At 40.8% G+C, this 13,813-nt stretch overlaps 1 protein-coding gene across 3 annotated transcripts in view; it reads left to right on the top strand.

Annotated features, from left to right (window-relative positions):
* The window catches only part of SEMA4G (semaphorin 4G), a 165,600-nt gene extending 152,741 nt beyond the window's left edge, over positions 1-12,859 (top strand). Inside the window, exons 15-17 of one of the 3 annotated variants that reach the window (XM_075612469.1) lie at positions 144-1,327; positions 4,748-4,938; positions 11,086-12,859. In XM_075612469.1, coding sequence (XP_075468584.1) covers positions 144-979 — 836 coding nt within the window. In that variant the 3' untranslated portion in view covers positions 980-1,327; positions 4,748-4,938; positions 11,086-12,859. Of the gene's footprint in view, positions 1-143; positions 1,332-4,747; positions 4,939-11,085 lie in introns of all 3 variants that reach the window. The other 2 variants (XM_075612468.1, XM_075612470.1) reach the window with 2 other exon arrangements.
* Positions 12,860-13,813: the final 954 nt, after the last annotated feature.

Raw genomic sequence — 13,813 nt, 5'->3', positions numbered from 1 at the left:
TTATCAACAGCAACTCTGGTTCTCCCATTAATTCCATTCTATGTAATTTCTGTTAGTACATAATGTATTTATATACTTTTTATAAAAAGTAGATTGACTGTGGCTGTCCGTTTTATAAAAGTTCATTTTTCCCCCCACTCTAGCTGTTCCAATAAAGAAATTGCGGATAGCTTTGGAAGGTGATGATGTTCTTCTGCAGTGTGATCTGAAATCGAATCTGGCCAAGGCTCAGTGGATGGTAAATGGTACAGATGGACTGGCAGACATGGGAGATCATTTCAGAGCGGGAAATGATGGACTTCTTATCACAGACACTCTTCTGGAACACAGCGGGGAGTACAGCTGCTATGCTGAAGAGAATGGATTGCAGTCTTTGATTGCAATTTACCCCCTTAATGTCCTGTCGGAACTGCCAAAAGAGAGAGTATATTCTGAGTCCACACCAATAGTCCAGTTGCCAACAGCAGCAGGTTCCATTGCCGATTCTAATCTGGAATTTATCTACATTTCCATCATTACTACTCTCGGTGGCCTGTGTCTTGTCCTGTCTATTGTTTTATTCTACGTTTCTTGCCAGCAGAAAAGGAAGGGCAAGTATGCCATGCGCAACTCCCGGAGCTCCAACGTTGAGCTCCATACCGTTTCATCCAATTTCAAAGAGAAGTTAGATGACACCAGGAACAACTACTCCGATGGGTGTTTGCAAATCATTCCTGGGGAGGCACAGACGGCATCTCCCAGCAAAGGCACCCCTCCGCCCCCACCACCACCCCCTCCTTTGCCGTCGGAGTTCACCAATGGGATCAGCACTCTGCCCAACATGTTAAGGAAAATGAATGGTAACAGTTACATGCTTCTGAGACAGAACGAGGAGTCCAGCTCTCCCTTGTACAATTCCTTTACTGAAGAGCTCAGCAAGATCCTAGAGAAAAGGAAGCACACACAGCTGGTGGACAAACTGGATGAAAGTTCTGTTTAAGATAAACTGGAGAAAGGAAGAAAAACAAAAAAAAAGACAATGGGGAAAAAAATACTTTTCCAACTACCTCAATTAACAAAACAAATACATTTTTTTAAACTGTTTTTATATGTTTTCACCTACAGTGTATATTAAGATTACTTTTAATTTTATTTATATGAAGACATCTTAGTAAATCAGCGATGTGGAGTTCTTTGGCTCCTACTCATAACACCTGTTTCTGTTGAGCTTCAGGGTTCAGACTTGAAATTAAACAACAAAAAGGACCAGTACAAGGGACAAGTCCTGCTGGTGGAGAGATCCTGTACCTTCTCTGTTTTGGAATAACTCTGTCCAAAATAACAAGAGGTAGGTAAGCATGTAAGATCAGAGCATTCTTTTTTTTTTTTTTTAAACTTAATTTTTATTAAAAATTTTTAGGGAGAGGGGAGGAATGAAGAAAATAAAAAATGGGGGGGGGGGGGGGAGGGAAGGCTACAGAAAATAGAGATGGGAGAAAGTTCACATTCATTTACAATTTTACCTAACAAGATTTCATAAAATATTCTATCACACAGTTCATATAAATATTCTTTTTTCATCAGATCAGAGCATTCTTGACTGCAATCAAACTATATTAGTAGCCAAGTACTGTGCTTCGTAACGGTGTCAGTAGGTTGTCCCTGTATTTGTCACCCGACTAAAATTGCCATATAGCACTGCAGGGTATAGCACAATAACACCGGCACAGTTTAAAGGAGCAATTCATGCATTTTTTTTAGTGTATATATATTTTTTTAATATAGGTTTGAAGCAGGGGGTCTCCAGAGCTGACCCCATTAATTTTAGCTCTTGGGACCCCCTGCTACCCGAGATACAGACCTCCAAAGGGGGTGCCGGTATCTCGGCAAAGTTTAAAGCTCCCGCGCCATGTGGACCAATAGGAAGCCAAACCCGATGATGTCACAGCTTCCTATTGGCCCACAGAGTGCAGGAGCTTTGAAACTTTGCCATTACTGGAACCCTGCTAGCCGTGCAGTGCGGTTACACCACCCACGTTGGAGGTAAGTATCTTGGGTGGCAGGGCATCCCCGGAGCTGAAATTAACATGGTGCAGCTCCGGAGACGCACTTGCTCAGTCCTTGTTAAAAAAAAAACAATCGCTTGCTTGTATTTCCTCTATAATCATGAGGAGCTCACAATAGTACGCAAGATACTGGGTAATAAAGACAATTTCCCAAGATAATAAATGGCTGGAACTGGGTCCAGAATTGAGATCACCAACTTTAGACGTTTTGTTCTCATTTGAAAGCCACTCCTCTCGCGCCTGCTCAAGAATATAGTTCTTTCAAATGCAGCCCAGTGTTTTCAGACTAAGGCGCCTTCATTGCTTACGTTTGACACTGAATTGATTTGTTCCCAACTGCCAGCTATAAGTTGTCTTTGTTAGCAGCCCAGCCAATAACAACTGACATGGGTGCAGGGTAAGAGGAGGAGGGTGGATTGATGGTAAAGATGAGCGGAAGAGAGTTTGACGGCAGGTTGGTGAGAACGGAGGATTGAGAATAGTGAGCAGAATAAAAGATTACAGAGAGATGGGGAAATGACAGAAAAAAGATAAACCAACATAGCCCATAAAAGTGTATCGTGTAAAAGCGAATCCCGTGATGAGTTTGATGACCGGACGCATTAAGCTCTGTTAAATCAGGGCAAATAACGTCCAGTTACTTAAATAGGTAACAGAAATTATTTTCCCTGCATTTAACAGGTATCCACTAAACTAATGCAAAAAGTCCGTCATTAAACTCATTAGCATAGGGTTAATTTAATTTAGCACTACCTTGCGTTAGCGTCAAATAACCCGATGTTAATTCATATCGTACTTAAAGGTGGCGCTTGCCAACATCCATACCAACCCTGAAATATGGGGTTTGCTGGAGACGAGTGAACGTTCCAAGTGCTATACATATCCCCTTAAACCCACCTTGAAGAACCTCGTGGAGAGACACCTGTGCTCACAAAGGATCACGCCTGAAATAGCTGAGATATATGCTAATAGGAGTCATTAAGTTGTACTTTGCATATTCTATTAACATATCTCCCAGGTGTGCTCCTTTCTGAGTAAAATAGGACTCACTCTCCCTTTCCCCCCCTGTCACTCTCCTCCTTTCTCTCTCCAGCAAGACCCAATTCAGGATTTGGACAGAGCCAACCCCATCTTTAGGTATGATCTCCATTACGTCAGGTTAAATCCCTGTGCTAAGCTGAACCGCCTTCAGTGGATATGCGATGTTAGGGGGAACACCTCTTTTGCACATCATTAGCACGAACGTCCGGAAACAAAATAACAATACGTTATTTAAAGCGCAGCACTAGGTTAACATTGGGTTATTTGTTTTAGTGAATAGGCGTTATAATCAACCTAATGTTAATTTAGGTTAACGTTGGGCTAATGGACTTTTAGTGCATCTGGGCCTTAAAGAACTAACAATCATTGCATATGCAGAACGTGAGGAGGAGCTACCCTAGACATGCCTGTCACTGATGTACTTACTGACTAAGCCAACTGCTTAAATCCACCTAATAAATGCCTCTTCCTTTGTCCAAAACTTAGAAAAGTATTTAAAACGACCTTTATCTTGACTCAATCGCTGTTAAATTGTTCATTAGTTTAAAGTACACATTTTAACTGAAACCGTATTTGCATTATGCATCACTGCAGTTCTGTTTGGCTATGTAGAATTGGATCTTTATACTAAAGTGCAATATCCATTATTCTTTGGAGATAATACTTAGAGTAATTGGCTGCTAGCCAGCAAGAATGGCTATTGGACTTTAAGAAATATACCCCGATAACTCCATTCTCATCTCTGCATTGTAGGAATAAATACAAGTTATTGACTCAGATGTTAGAGCTCCTCTGTTGTAGAAACCTTTATAGATCATAAGAGAACTATGTAGAATAGTATGACAATTCACTTATTGCCCAGAAAACAACACAATGGAATAATTGCTCATCCTGTTGTGTAATATTTCAGCCCTATATGAATCGTCAGTTTATTGTTATGGTTTATAATCCTCAAACTGATCCTTGAATATGTTTTAAATATACATGCTCCATTATAGACTATTTTCTAGCAACAATGGATCCAGTGTCTTAATTTCCTGGGGGACTTCACCATTTTAACAATGCAACTTGTTGTAAAACAAGAAAAGATTTTTCACGTTTGTCCATACCTAAGTCCTAGTTCACAGTTCTATCATCCAAAGAAAAAGTAATTTTATATATTGGCGATATATAAACCTGGGGCAGTTAATATACCAATGCCAACATCACACAAAATGGCACTGAAATGCTCTTTTAATGCCCCAGCCCCATTTAGCAAAATATATTGGATTTGCACGAAAGTCAAAGCATTCAACCACGTGACTCTTTCTGTACTATTTGTAAATAGCTGTGTTGAATAGTTTTGAAATGCAAGATTTATGCTTGCATTCAACATCCAATATCCCACAATATACAATTCCAATACCATTGGACACCCTCCCGTACCGGGACAAAACTTGCAATCCAGTAAGTTGCATAGGCTTGTAGGGGTCTTTTGGTGTTAGGTGTTCTGTTGAATAACACTGTTTAGTAAATATGGGTCACATGCTTACTGCTTTAATTAGAGGGAATAATGGACATAATTCTGCAGCTGCTCCAACGTTGGGGTGTGGCAGTTTTTAGAAAAATTACAAAAGAAAAGACCAATAATGATTGAAATCATTATTTCTCCAAACAAATAGATACATACTGAGTAAGGAATACTATGAAATATTATCAGGAAGAAGAAAGCAAAGTTATCATAATATCGCATAATTAGGATGGATTCTGACTTAATGGCAAATATCTGTGGAGGGGACCGAAGAGTGCGAGACCAGTCTGGCAAAGAGGAACCGCTTGGTCTTGCTAATGTTCGCTAGTTACGATGACAGCGGTAAGACCTAAAACTTCCAAAAAGGCTTATTTCCTCTTTTTATTTTACAAGAGTTGAGCATAAATTCAGATGTCAAAGTAGTTTTATCCGCCTTCCTGCTCCCTCGTGTATCCATGCCACAAAAAAGGATTTTTTCACCTTAATTATATGAATATACATAATATTTCAGGAACTATTTTGCAAGTTGAGTATGTAGGTAGTTGCTATTTAGGGGGCGTGAGCTATTTGCACTGCTAATCTTATCCAGAGCGCATTAGGCGGTATAAAATAACTAAATCCAATAAAGTCAACGTTTTTTAGCGACCCAGCCTCCGGTTTTGGGAACGCAGCGCACCGCCGTCACTCTACCTTTTGGGACATCACTTCCGGTATAAAATATTGAAACTTTTCAGTGGCCTCCTTTCTGATTTTAGAATGAAGATATGAGGTCAGTCTACATATACACAGATATTAGGAACATATAGACTAAGCGGTGAGGCACCTTACAGCCTATTCACTCGAATGGACCATAAGGAGTCTTAGCTGTCAGTAATATGTCAGTAATTAGATGTCAGTAATATTTCCCATAGTATACTATAGGCTCATTTTTGGAGCTTATTATGGTATCGATTTCAGTTATAATTGGTACGATGTACCATGTGAACTCACAATGAAATCATGACTGAAATGCCCTTATTGAGAGATGGGCACGTTCTTGGCATTGCTGAATTTCCATTAATTCCCAGTATAACCAGCCTCACACTGATGAGACCCAAAAGGTCAAAACGGCTGCCTGTGAGTAGGGTTACAGGCTGTGCTGAAAAGCTGTGTAATAACAGCACGCATAAGCTTATAGGGGTCCCATATTAAAATGGATAAGATGTTAAAGGTGACTCTGTGCGCTCATTTACATGTCATTACCCAGAATCCCTGGCTGCAGTGGAAGCATTGTATGCTAAGAGATAATGGGGAAAGACAGGGTTGCAGAGCTGTCTGAGATGTGAATGTGTTCACAAGTGGCATTTTTATTTGCTATTAATTCCCAAGGTGAGGTGGTTCAGGCATCTTCCATTTAATAGCACTTTTGTAGGTCTCTTGCTACATTAGAAAAAAATTGCGCATCAGCTCATATCCTGCCAAGATATAGAAGAATCTGAAGGGAAATGTTAATCATGAGTACAGTACCTTCCAGTTTGGACATTACCCAAATAAGTAACCCTCTCAGAAATGATATGTGGAATTAAATTAGCCATTCCAGTGGCTTCACTACTTCTATCTTGGCTATTCTTTGTTTCTTACCAACCCATGATTTATTCTTTGAATTATAATAGGCACTTTCCTCTGATAGGAGAAATTAATTTGCTTATTCATTAAAGCTGCAGTTCAGTCAATATCCTGCATGTGTGTTTTTTTTAATAAATCAGTTCTGTAGTAAGAAAAAATACTTTTAGCATTTTCTGTTTTAAAAAAAACAACTTTGAAAGACCAATTTTCTTGTATTCTATTTTAACAGCCATTTGCTAAGGCACTGCCCCTTCATGTCCTGTCACAAGCCCTGGCACATCCCTTTGTCAGCCCTGCCCTCCCTCTAGCACATGTCAGTGCAGGAGTGCTCATGAATATTCATGAGCTTCCACTGCCAGTCAAGCAGATTATAAACAAATCCCATCTTTTAATATGTCACCAAATTTTGACCTATCAATACATGGAGAACGAATTGACCTGCAGCTATACAGTTCTTTAGCTAATTAGAGATTGACCACATAAAACTATTGAAGTAAAAAAATAAATGTAAAAAAAAAAAAAAAGACTGAACTGCAGCTTTAAGACTATAACCAAGAATGAAGCAGCTGTGTTTATTTCTGGTAAGAAGTAAGAAAGTATCCCGCTCTGGGATAAGGTCTCTGAAGTATTTTGATACTTGTAGTATGAGTAAAATCCCCTCTCCCCCCTTGAGCCCTTCCTATTTGCTGTCAGGCTGATAAAAGATACACGGTGAAGCTGCTTCCCAGTGCTGGAGTAGAGATCAGCTCTATTCAAATGAGTGGGACACATCTCCAGCCCCAGCAACCCCACAACATATTGAATAAGGACCTTGGTCCTGAGGATACTTCTTTTTTGAAGATGGATCCTTCTTTCCTTTTTCTCCTTTTTTTCTTTTATAATCGATCTGAAGCAGAGGATCTCCAGAGCTGAACTGCGTTAGTTTCAGCTCTAAGGACCCCCTGCTTCCTGAGATACTTACCTCCATAGGGGTTGCCCGTAACAGCTCCAGTTGGGCTGTGTGTTGGGACCATAATGGCAGGTTTAAAGCTCCCGTGTAACGCGGACCAATAGGAAGCCGTGACGTCATCCATTGCAGATTCTTATTGGCCGACATGACCAGGACCTTTAAATTACTGGAGATACTGCCGGCATCACCTACGGAGGTAAGTGTCTTGGGGAGCAGGGGGTCCCCGGAGCTGAAATTAACGCGTCTTAGCTCCGGAGACCACTTGCTTCCAAACTATTAAAAAAAACTTACCATATAGAGGGAATGAGGAGCAAAGTTGAAACAAAAGGTAAAGTGGCTGCTCATTGAGGGAGGGAGTTATGCCTCGAGATGAGTTTTGGTCCAGCTGCACATCAGCTGGTTCCGTTTGGGTTAGGAGTTGTGTGTGTATGTTAGGGGGATGTCAGATAGGCTTCCTTAAAAAATAAATGAGTTTTCAGGGAGCTTTTAAAATCATAAATATATTTTATTATAAAAGTTTTAGTCCACACAATGGAGCTTCTGTACAATGTAACGTTTACCTCCTCTTGGCCTACTACAGAAATGTTCCACACGCAGTTAATGCTCCGCCAAATTGTGCAGCATTTCTTTGCGTTTCTGGTATGTGCTTCCCATCCCGATCCTTCACATTCCAGTGCCACCTCTTGCTTTTGAAGGGAGTAAAACAAATGACTAACCAATAAAAATGTTCTCGCTAAATTAACAGAACAGAGTAACACGGTTATGCTGAATCATAAATGCCAATTGTGCTAAATATTTTCTTTTACTGGTAGGTTTCATCTGAGCTTGAGAATTTCTAGTAAGAAATAAAGATATAATACAGTTGGCAAAGCTTTTTGTTTAAAGGGACGTTCCCATTTTTTGTTTTAATAAATGCAGTTCTATTGCTTTAAGGCAATGTCATTATCTAAGCTGCCAATCGATCCGTTCTCCCGTGATCGATGAGTAAAGATCCAGCTTCCCTGGGTTCGCAATATGGCCGCCTGTTTCAAAAGAGGAAGCGCTGTGCTTTTCTAAATAGCTGCTACGGCAACTCAAGCAAGCGTTAAAACTCGTTAACGGGTATAAAGAGTTGTGGGGGGGGGGGGGGAGGGAAATGCAGTAAAGTTTATCTAATACTACAAAACGAATGTATTTAAAAAAACAAAAAGTATGAAGAGGAGAGATTAGGGATTACATTCTTGCAATGTAAACTCAATGTCTTTAATGAGAACAGCATGAATCCCTGGATCAACATCCTTCCCATGTATACTTATTTGATATATCCCTGTATACCTTTCCCATCTAAAAAGATGTCCAACCTTTTTTTGAACAAATCTATTGTATCTGCCATCACAGTCTCCATGGGCAATGAATTCCACATTTTAACTGCCCTTACTGTAAAGAACCCTTTCCTTTGTTGCTGGTGAAATTTCCTTTCCTCCAACCTTAAGGGATGGCCCCGAGTCCTTTGTACTGCCCGTGGGATGAATAGTTATTTTGAAAGCTCCTTGTATTGTCCCTGAATATATTTGTATATAGTTATCATATCCCCTCTTAGACGCCTCTTTTCTAATGTAAATACATCTAATTTAGCTAGCCTCTCCTCATAAGTTAGAATGTCCATCCCCTTTATTAATTTGGTGGCTCTTCTCTGCACTCTCTCTAGTTCCATAATGTCTTTTCTTAGGATTGGTGCCCAAAATTGTACTCCATATTCAAGGTGTGGTCTTACTAATGCTTTGTAAAGGGGCATAATTATGTTTACTTCCCTTCCATCCATTGCCCGTTTGATGCAAGATAAGATCTTGTTTGCCTTTGCAGCTACTGCATGACATTGGGCACTATTGCTAAGCCTGCTGTCTACAAGCACTCCTAAATCCTTCTCCATGAAGGATTCCCCCAATATATCTCCATTTAATTTGTAAGTGGCCTTTTTATTCTTGCATCCCAAATGCATAACCTTACATTTATCTGTATTAAACATCATTTGCCATTTACCTGCCCACGTTTCCAGTCTCTCCAAGTCCTTCTGAAGAGAAATTACATCCTGCTCTGATTCTATTACCTTACACAATTTAGTATCATCAGCAAAGATGGAGACTTTGCTCTCGATCCCAACCTCAAGGTCATTAATAAACAAGTTTGGAGGGTTTCTGTATATGGAACAGCAGGTTGCAGTTGGTGGAGACACGTAAAGCTCGTAGCAATGGTGGAATGTATTAATGTTGGCATTCTATTCAGTCAATTAAAAATCGATCAGATCTGAGGTGACATAAACCTATACAAAGGAATGGAAGCAGGCACACGGTCTTTCTAAAGGTGCAGTTTATTGTGCCACCAAAGGTGCAACGTTTCGGCAATAGATTGCCTTTATCAAGGAGAGGGCAATCTATTGATAAAGGCAATCTATTGCCGAAACGTTGGACCTTTGGTGGCACAATAAACTGCACCTTTAGAAAGACCGTGTGCCTGCTTCCATTCCTTTGCTCAAGTACCTCTGGGATGTCTGGACCTCCCTGGACACAGCGCACCGGCAGATAAGTGCCCCCCTCCAGCACCTACCAGCGGTGTGCATGTGCTTCTATATGTGACATAGACCTATACCACATGACAAAGATATATCAGACTTTGAAGTGGGAGCGAGGTCCGTATGAAATAAACGTTCTAATACCATTAATAATGTATTTTTAAACAAATAAAATTCCAGGACAACAGGCCCTGTTCAGATTGTAGTTACATAGTAGATGAGGTTGAAATAAGAAATATGTCCATCAAGTTCAACCTTTGCTAAATTTAGACAACAGATACTTTATCCTATATCTATACTTCCTTATTGATCCAGAGGAAGGCAAACACAAAACCCCAGAGTCATATCATCCAATGATATCACATAACGGGAAAAATAAATTCCTTCCTGACTCCAAGAATTGGCAATCAGATTACTCCCTGGATCAACATCCTTCCCATGTTTATTTATTTGGTATATCCCTGTATACCTTCCCTTTCTAAAAAGATGTCCAACCTTTTTTTGAACAAATCTATTGTATCTGCCATCACAGTCTCCATGGGTAATGAATTCCACATTGTAACTGCCCTTACTGTAAAGAACCCTTTCCTTTGTTGCTTGTGAAATCTCCTTTCCTCCAACCTTAAGGGATGGCCCGAGTCCTTTGTACTGCCCGTGGGATGACTAGTTCTTTTGAAAGCTCCTTGTATTGTCCCTGAATATATTTGTATATAGTTATCATATCCCCTCTTAGACGCCTCTTTTCTAATGTAAATAAATCACATTTAGCTAGCCTCTCCTCATAAGTAAGATGGTCTATCCCCTTTATTAATTTGGTGGCTCTTCTCTGCACTCTCTATTTCCATACTGTCTTTTCTAAGGAGTGGTGCCCAAAATTGTACTCCATAGAGGGTAGAAGAGTTGTGGAGCTATGGGATAGGCTTATCGTAGACATGGTGGATGCAAATTCAGAGGCGTTGTGTCCTACAGGGTAACACGTACAGTATAAGATCTGGTAGTTTTTGATTTTGTAACAAGACCTGAAAGTAGAGCGTCTATGTGAGACTAGTATCCCTTACCTGCAGTCACTGCTAAACGACAATACCAAGTTGGAAAGTAATGACAGGAGCTTAGCGCATCCTTCTATACTCTCTATCCTCTCTGGTGCTAACATCAGCTTATAATTAGCTTTTAGAAGATATTATTGTGCCCACATAGCTGCTGTGTACTGCACAGTATACACTACCAGGGCTGCACAGTATGATGTAGTTACACTGTTTCTGTAACCTTTTGCCCTGGTGAGTAGACCTTCAGTCTGATATATCACAAATAATTCTCTCGTTTAGGGACCCTTTACCACCAACAGGATATATTTGCTAATTTCATGTTCTTTTGCTTCTTCCTAAAGGAAACATGCGCGCTGTTCAGCCGTTGGAGATGAGAAGGACACTGAAGAGCTTTGGTAGCAATTCAATGGAAACCACATGGAGTCAAAGCTTCTTTTTTATTTTTTTATTGCGGGTGATTATAAAACAATCTGGACTTTGCGACCTGAACTGCAAATGACTGCATCTGCCTGTTAGACACTAATTACTCAAGATGGTCGAATAATGGTAGCAGCTGTCCTGTAATACCCCTGGTGTGACTGTACAGAAAAGGAGAAAATGTTCTTCTAACAGTGGCACGCGAGAAGATGTACAGACGTAGGCGAGGTTCTGCGCACAGAAACCACATGGACTGCTGTGTATTTACTTCTACTTCTCTTTCAGATACACTCAGAAGCGTTACAGACATTGAGTAAAAGCACTTTACTTTTTGCTTGAGTGATGACTTTGTAAGGGATGATTGTGTCTTCCTTCAAAATAAAAATGGCAGGATGTCACAGGAACTAGTTTGATGGCACTGCTACTAGGGAAATGTGTGGTCCTCCCAATGACCGTGTCATAGCTGTGCTCCTAACCTATGCTTGATCATTTTATAAAACCGTAAGCCGTAATCCAAGGCCATTGCCACTTGTTCTAAAGTGAGATATTTTCTTGGCACCTGCCAGAAAATTGCAGTGACTTTGTGTTCACTGCTTTGACTCGTATGATCCATAAAATGTATTTCCAAAACATCGCAAGCTGTTTATTTCCTCATGTCTTTCCCTGGGTTATTGTATTATTCTCCATGTCCTGTGTTTGCCTCTCAGTTTGAAGACTTTATCTTAATGAATCCATACTGTTTGTTGGTATTCGCTGCAGTAATAATAATCCAGCATGCTTGGATCTCTTAACCCTGTGAATGCCAGAGGGGCCAGTGTTGCATTGCTGGCCTTGCTGACGCTCACGGGATTAGTGTATAATGCGAATCTGCCAGATATATACACTCGACTTCATTTTCACTTGAAGTCTTAGGGCACTCACATGTTCATGCAGGTCTGAGTACAATGCCAACATATTTCTATGCTGATATTTATTACTTGGATCACACAATATCCGCATCTTCACTCAATCGTTAACTTTTTCACTGAATCCATTTCAAAGTTTTGAAGCCACAGCATCCTTCGAACCTGTTATCACCATTGTCTGGTTGTCTCCATTTTGATTCTTTCAATTTTTTTTAAAGGCTGTTCTTCAGTAAAAACCAATGTTGGGTAAAAAAATTAAAATAAAGCATAATTTCTACTTTTATCTCTGAGTAAAAGTGCCCTCATCTTAATGCATGTAAGTAGAGAATCAAGAAACTCCTCCTTTGTCTCCCTGATTGTAGCTTTTATGTACCATTATTTGATGTATACAGATTACCTTGGTAGCCTCCAATGCAGGGGCGGCCAACTCCAGTTCTCAAGGGCCACCCAACCGGTCAGGTTATCCCTGCTCCAGCACAGGTGGCTCAATCAGTGGCTCATTTGAAGACTGAGCCACCTGTGCTGAAGCAGGGTCTGATTCGAGCCAGCTGTGTTGAAGCAGGGATATCCTTCAAACCTGGCCTGTTGGGTGGCCCTTGAGGACTGGAGTTGGCCACACCTCCTCCAACTCATCTTCAAATGAGTGTTCCAAGTTAAGTCCCATCTACTATGTTCGTGTCCACCGACAACATGTGTCCCAGCAGTGTCATCCAATGAAGCAGCAGCTGGCAGAGGGTATCAGTTGTCATCTTAAGATCCCCAATGCTATCAAATAAAATTTAAAAAAACTATCGCCCAAATGCTGTTCTCAAATGTGTTAAGAGGATGTTGGGGGAATTACATATTTACTGTACCCCATACAATAATTTTGAAAGACAAATGATTGGTGTTTTAAGGTATTTTCTCTGTGCCAAAGGCTGAGGCTGCATATTTTAGATCTAGAAATGGACTTTTAAGAATGTTCTTGTGTAAGCGTTTTGCACGCCATGTCTCACACATATCCAGCAGCACCAAATGCTAATCATCTATATAACTGTATTCTGATAGCAATATTATCCCCCATGTTATATTGTTCCAGCAGCACTGGATCACTCGGGCACTAGGTATTGTGTATGTTGTATGCCTGTGCTTCAGATGTTCCACTAGGACAAGATTAAAGGGGAAATCCAAGCATCCGTTTTTTTTCTATTGAAAAAAATGTGTTGCATAGGATTAAAGTAGGGGGCCTGTGGAGCTGAACCCCATTAATTTTTAGCTGCGGGGATCCCCTGCATTCAGAGCTGCTTACCTCCAAAGAGGGTGCCGGTATCTCATGTAACTTTAAAGCTCCCACGTCACATGGTCTCATTGGAAGCCGTGCTGAATTACATCACAGCTTCCTATTGGCTGGCAGGGTGTGGGAGCTTTGAAAATCACCCAGTACGTGAACCCCAGCTGGCGAGCACGAGCGGCTACTAACACCCCCTGCTGAGGTATCTCCGGAAGCAGGGGTTCCCCGGAGCTGAAATGAATGGGGTTCATCTCTGGAGACCCCCTGCTTCAATCCTATGTTAAAGGTGGGGGGAGGGAAACATTATGCTTGGATTGCTGCTTTACAGGAACGACTTCAGCCGCATCTGTTATATTATTCAGACAAAACATGTATGAGACCAAACGGCCCCCTGCTGTCCTAAACCCACACTGAAATATAAGAGCCAGCACTGGTTTGATCTGGTCCTATACATTAGAGCCAGAAGGCAAACCTATG

This window comes from Ascaphus truei, chromosome 8 (assembly GCF_040206685.1).
Source record: "Ascaphus truei isolate aAscTru1 chromosome 8, aAscTru1.hap1, whole genome shotgun sequence".
NCBI lineage: Eukaryota > Metazoa > Chordata > Amphibia > Anura > Ascaphidae > Ascaphus > Ascaphus truei.
This window is presented reverse-complemented; position numbering and strand designations above follow the sequence as displayed.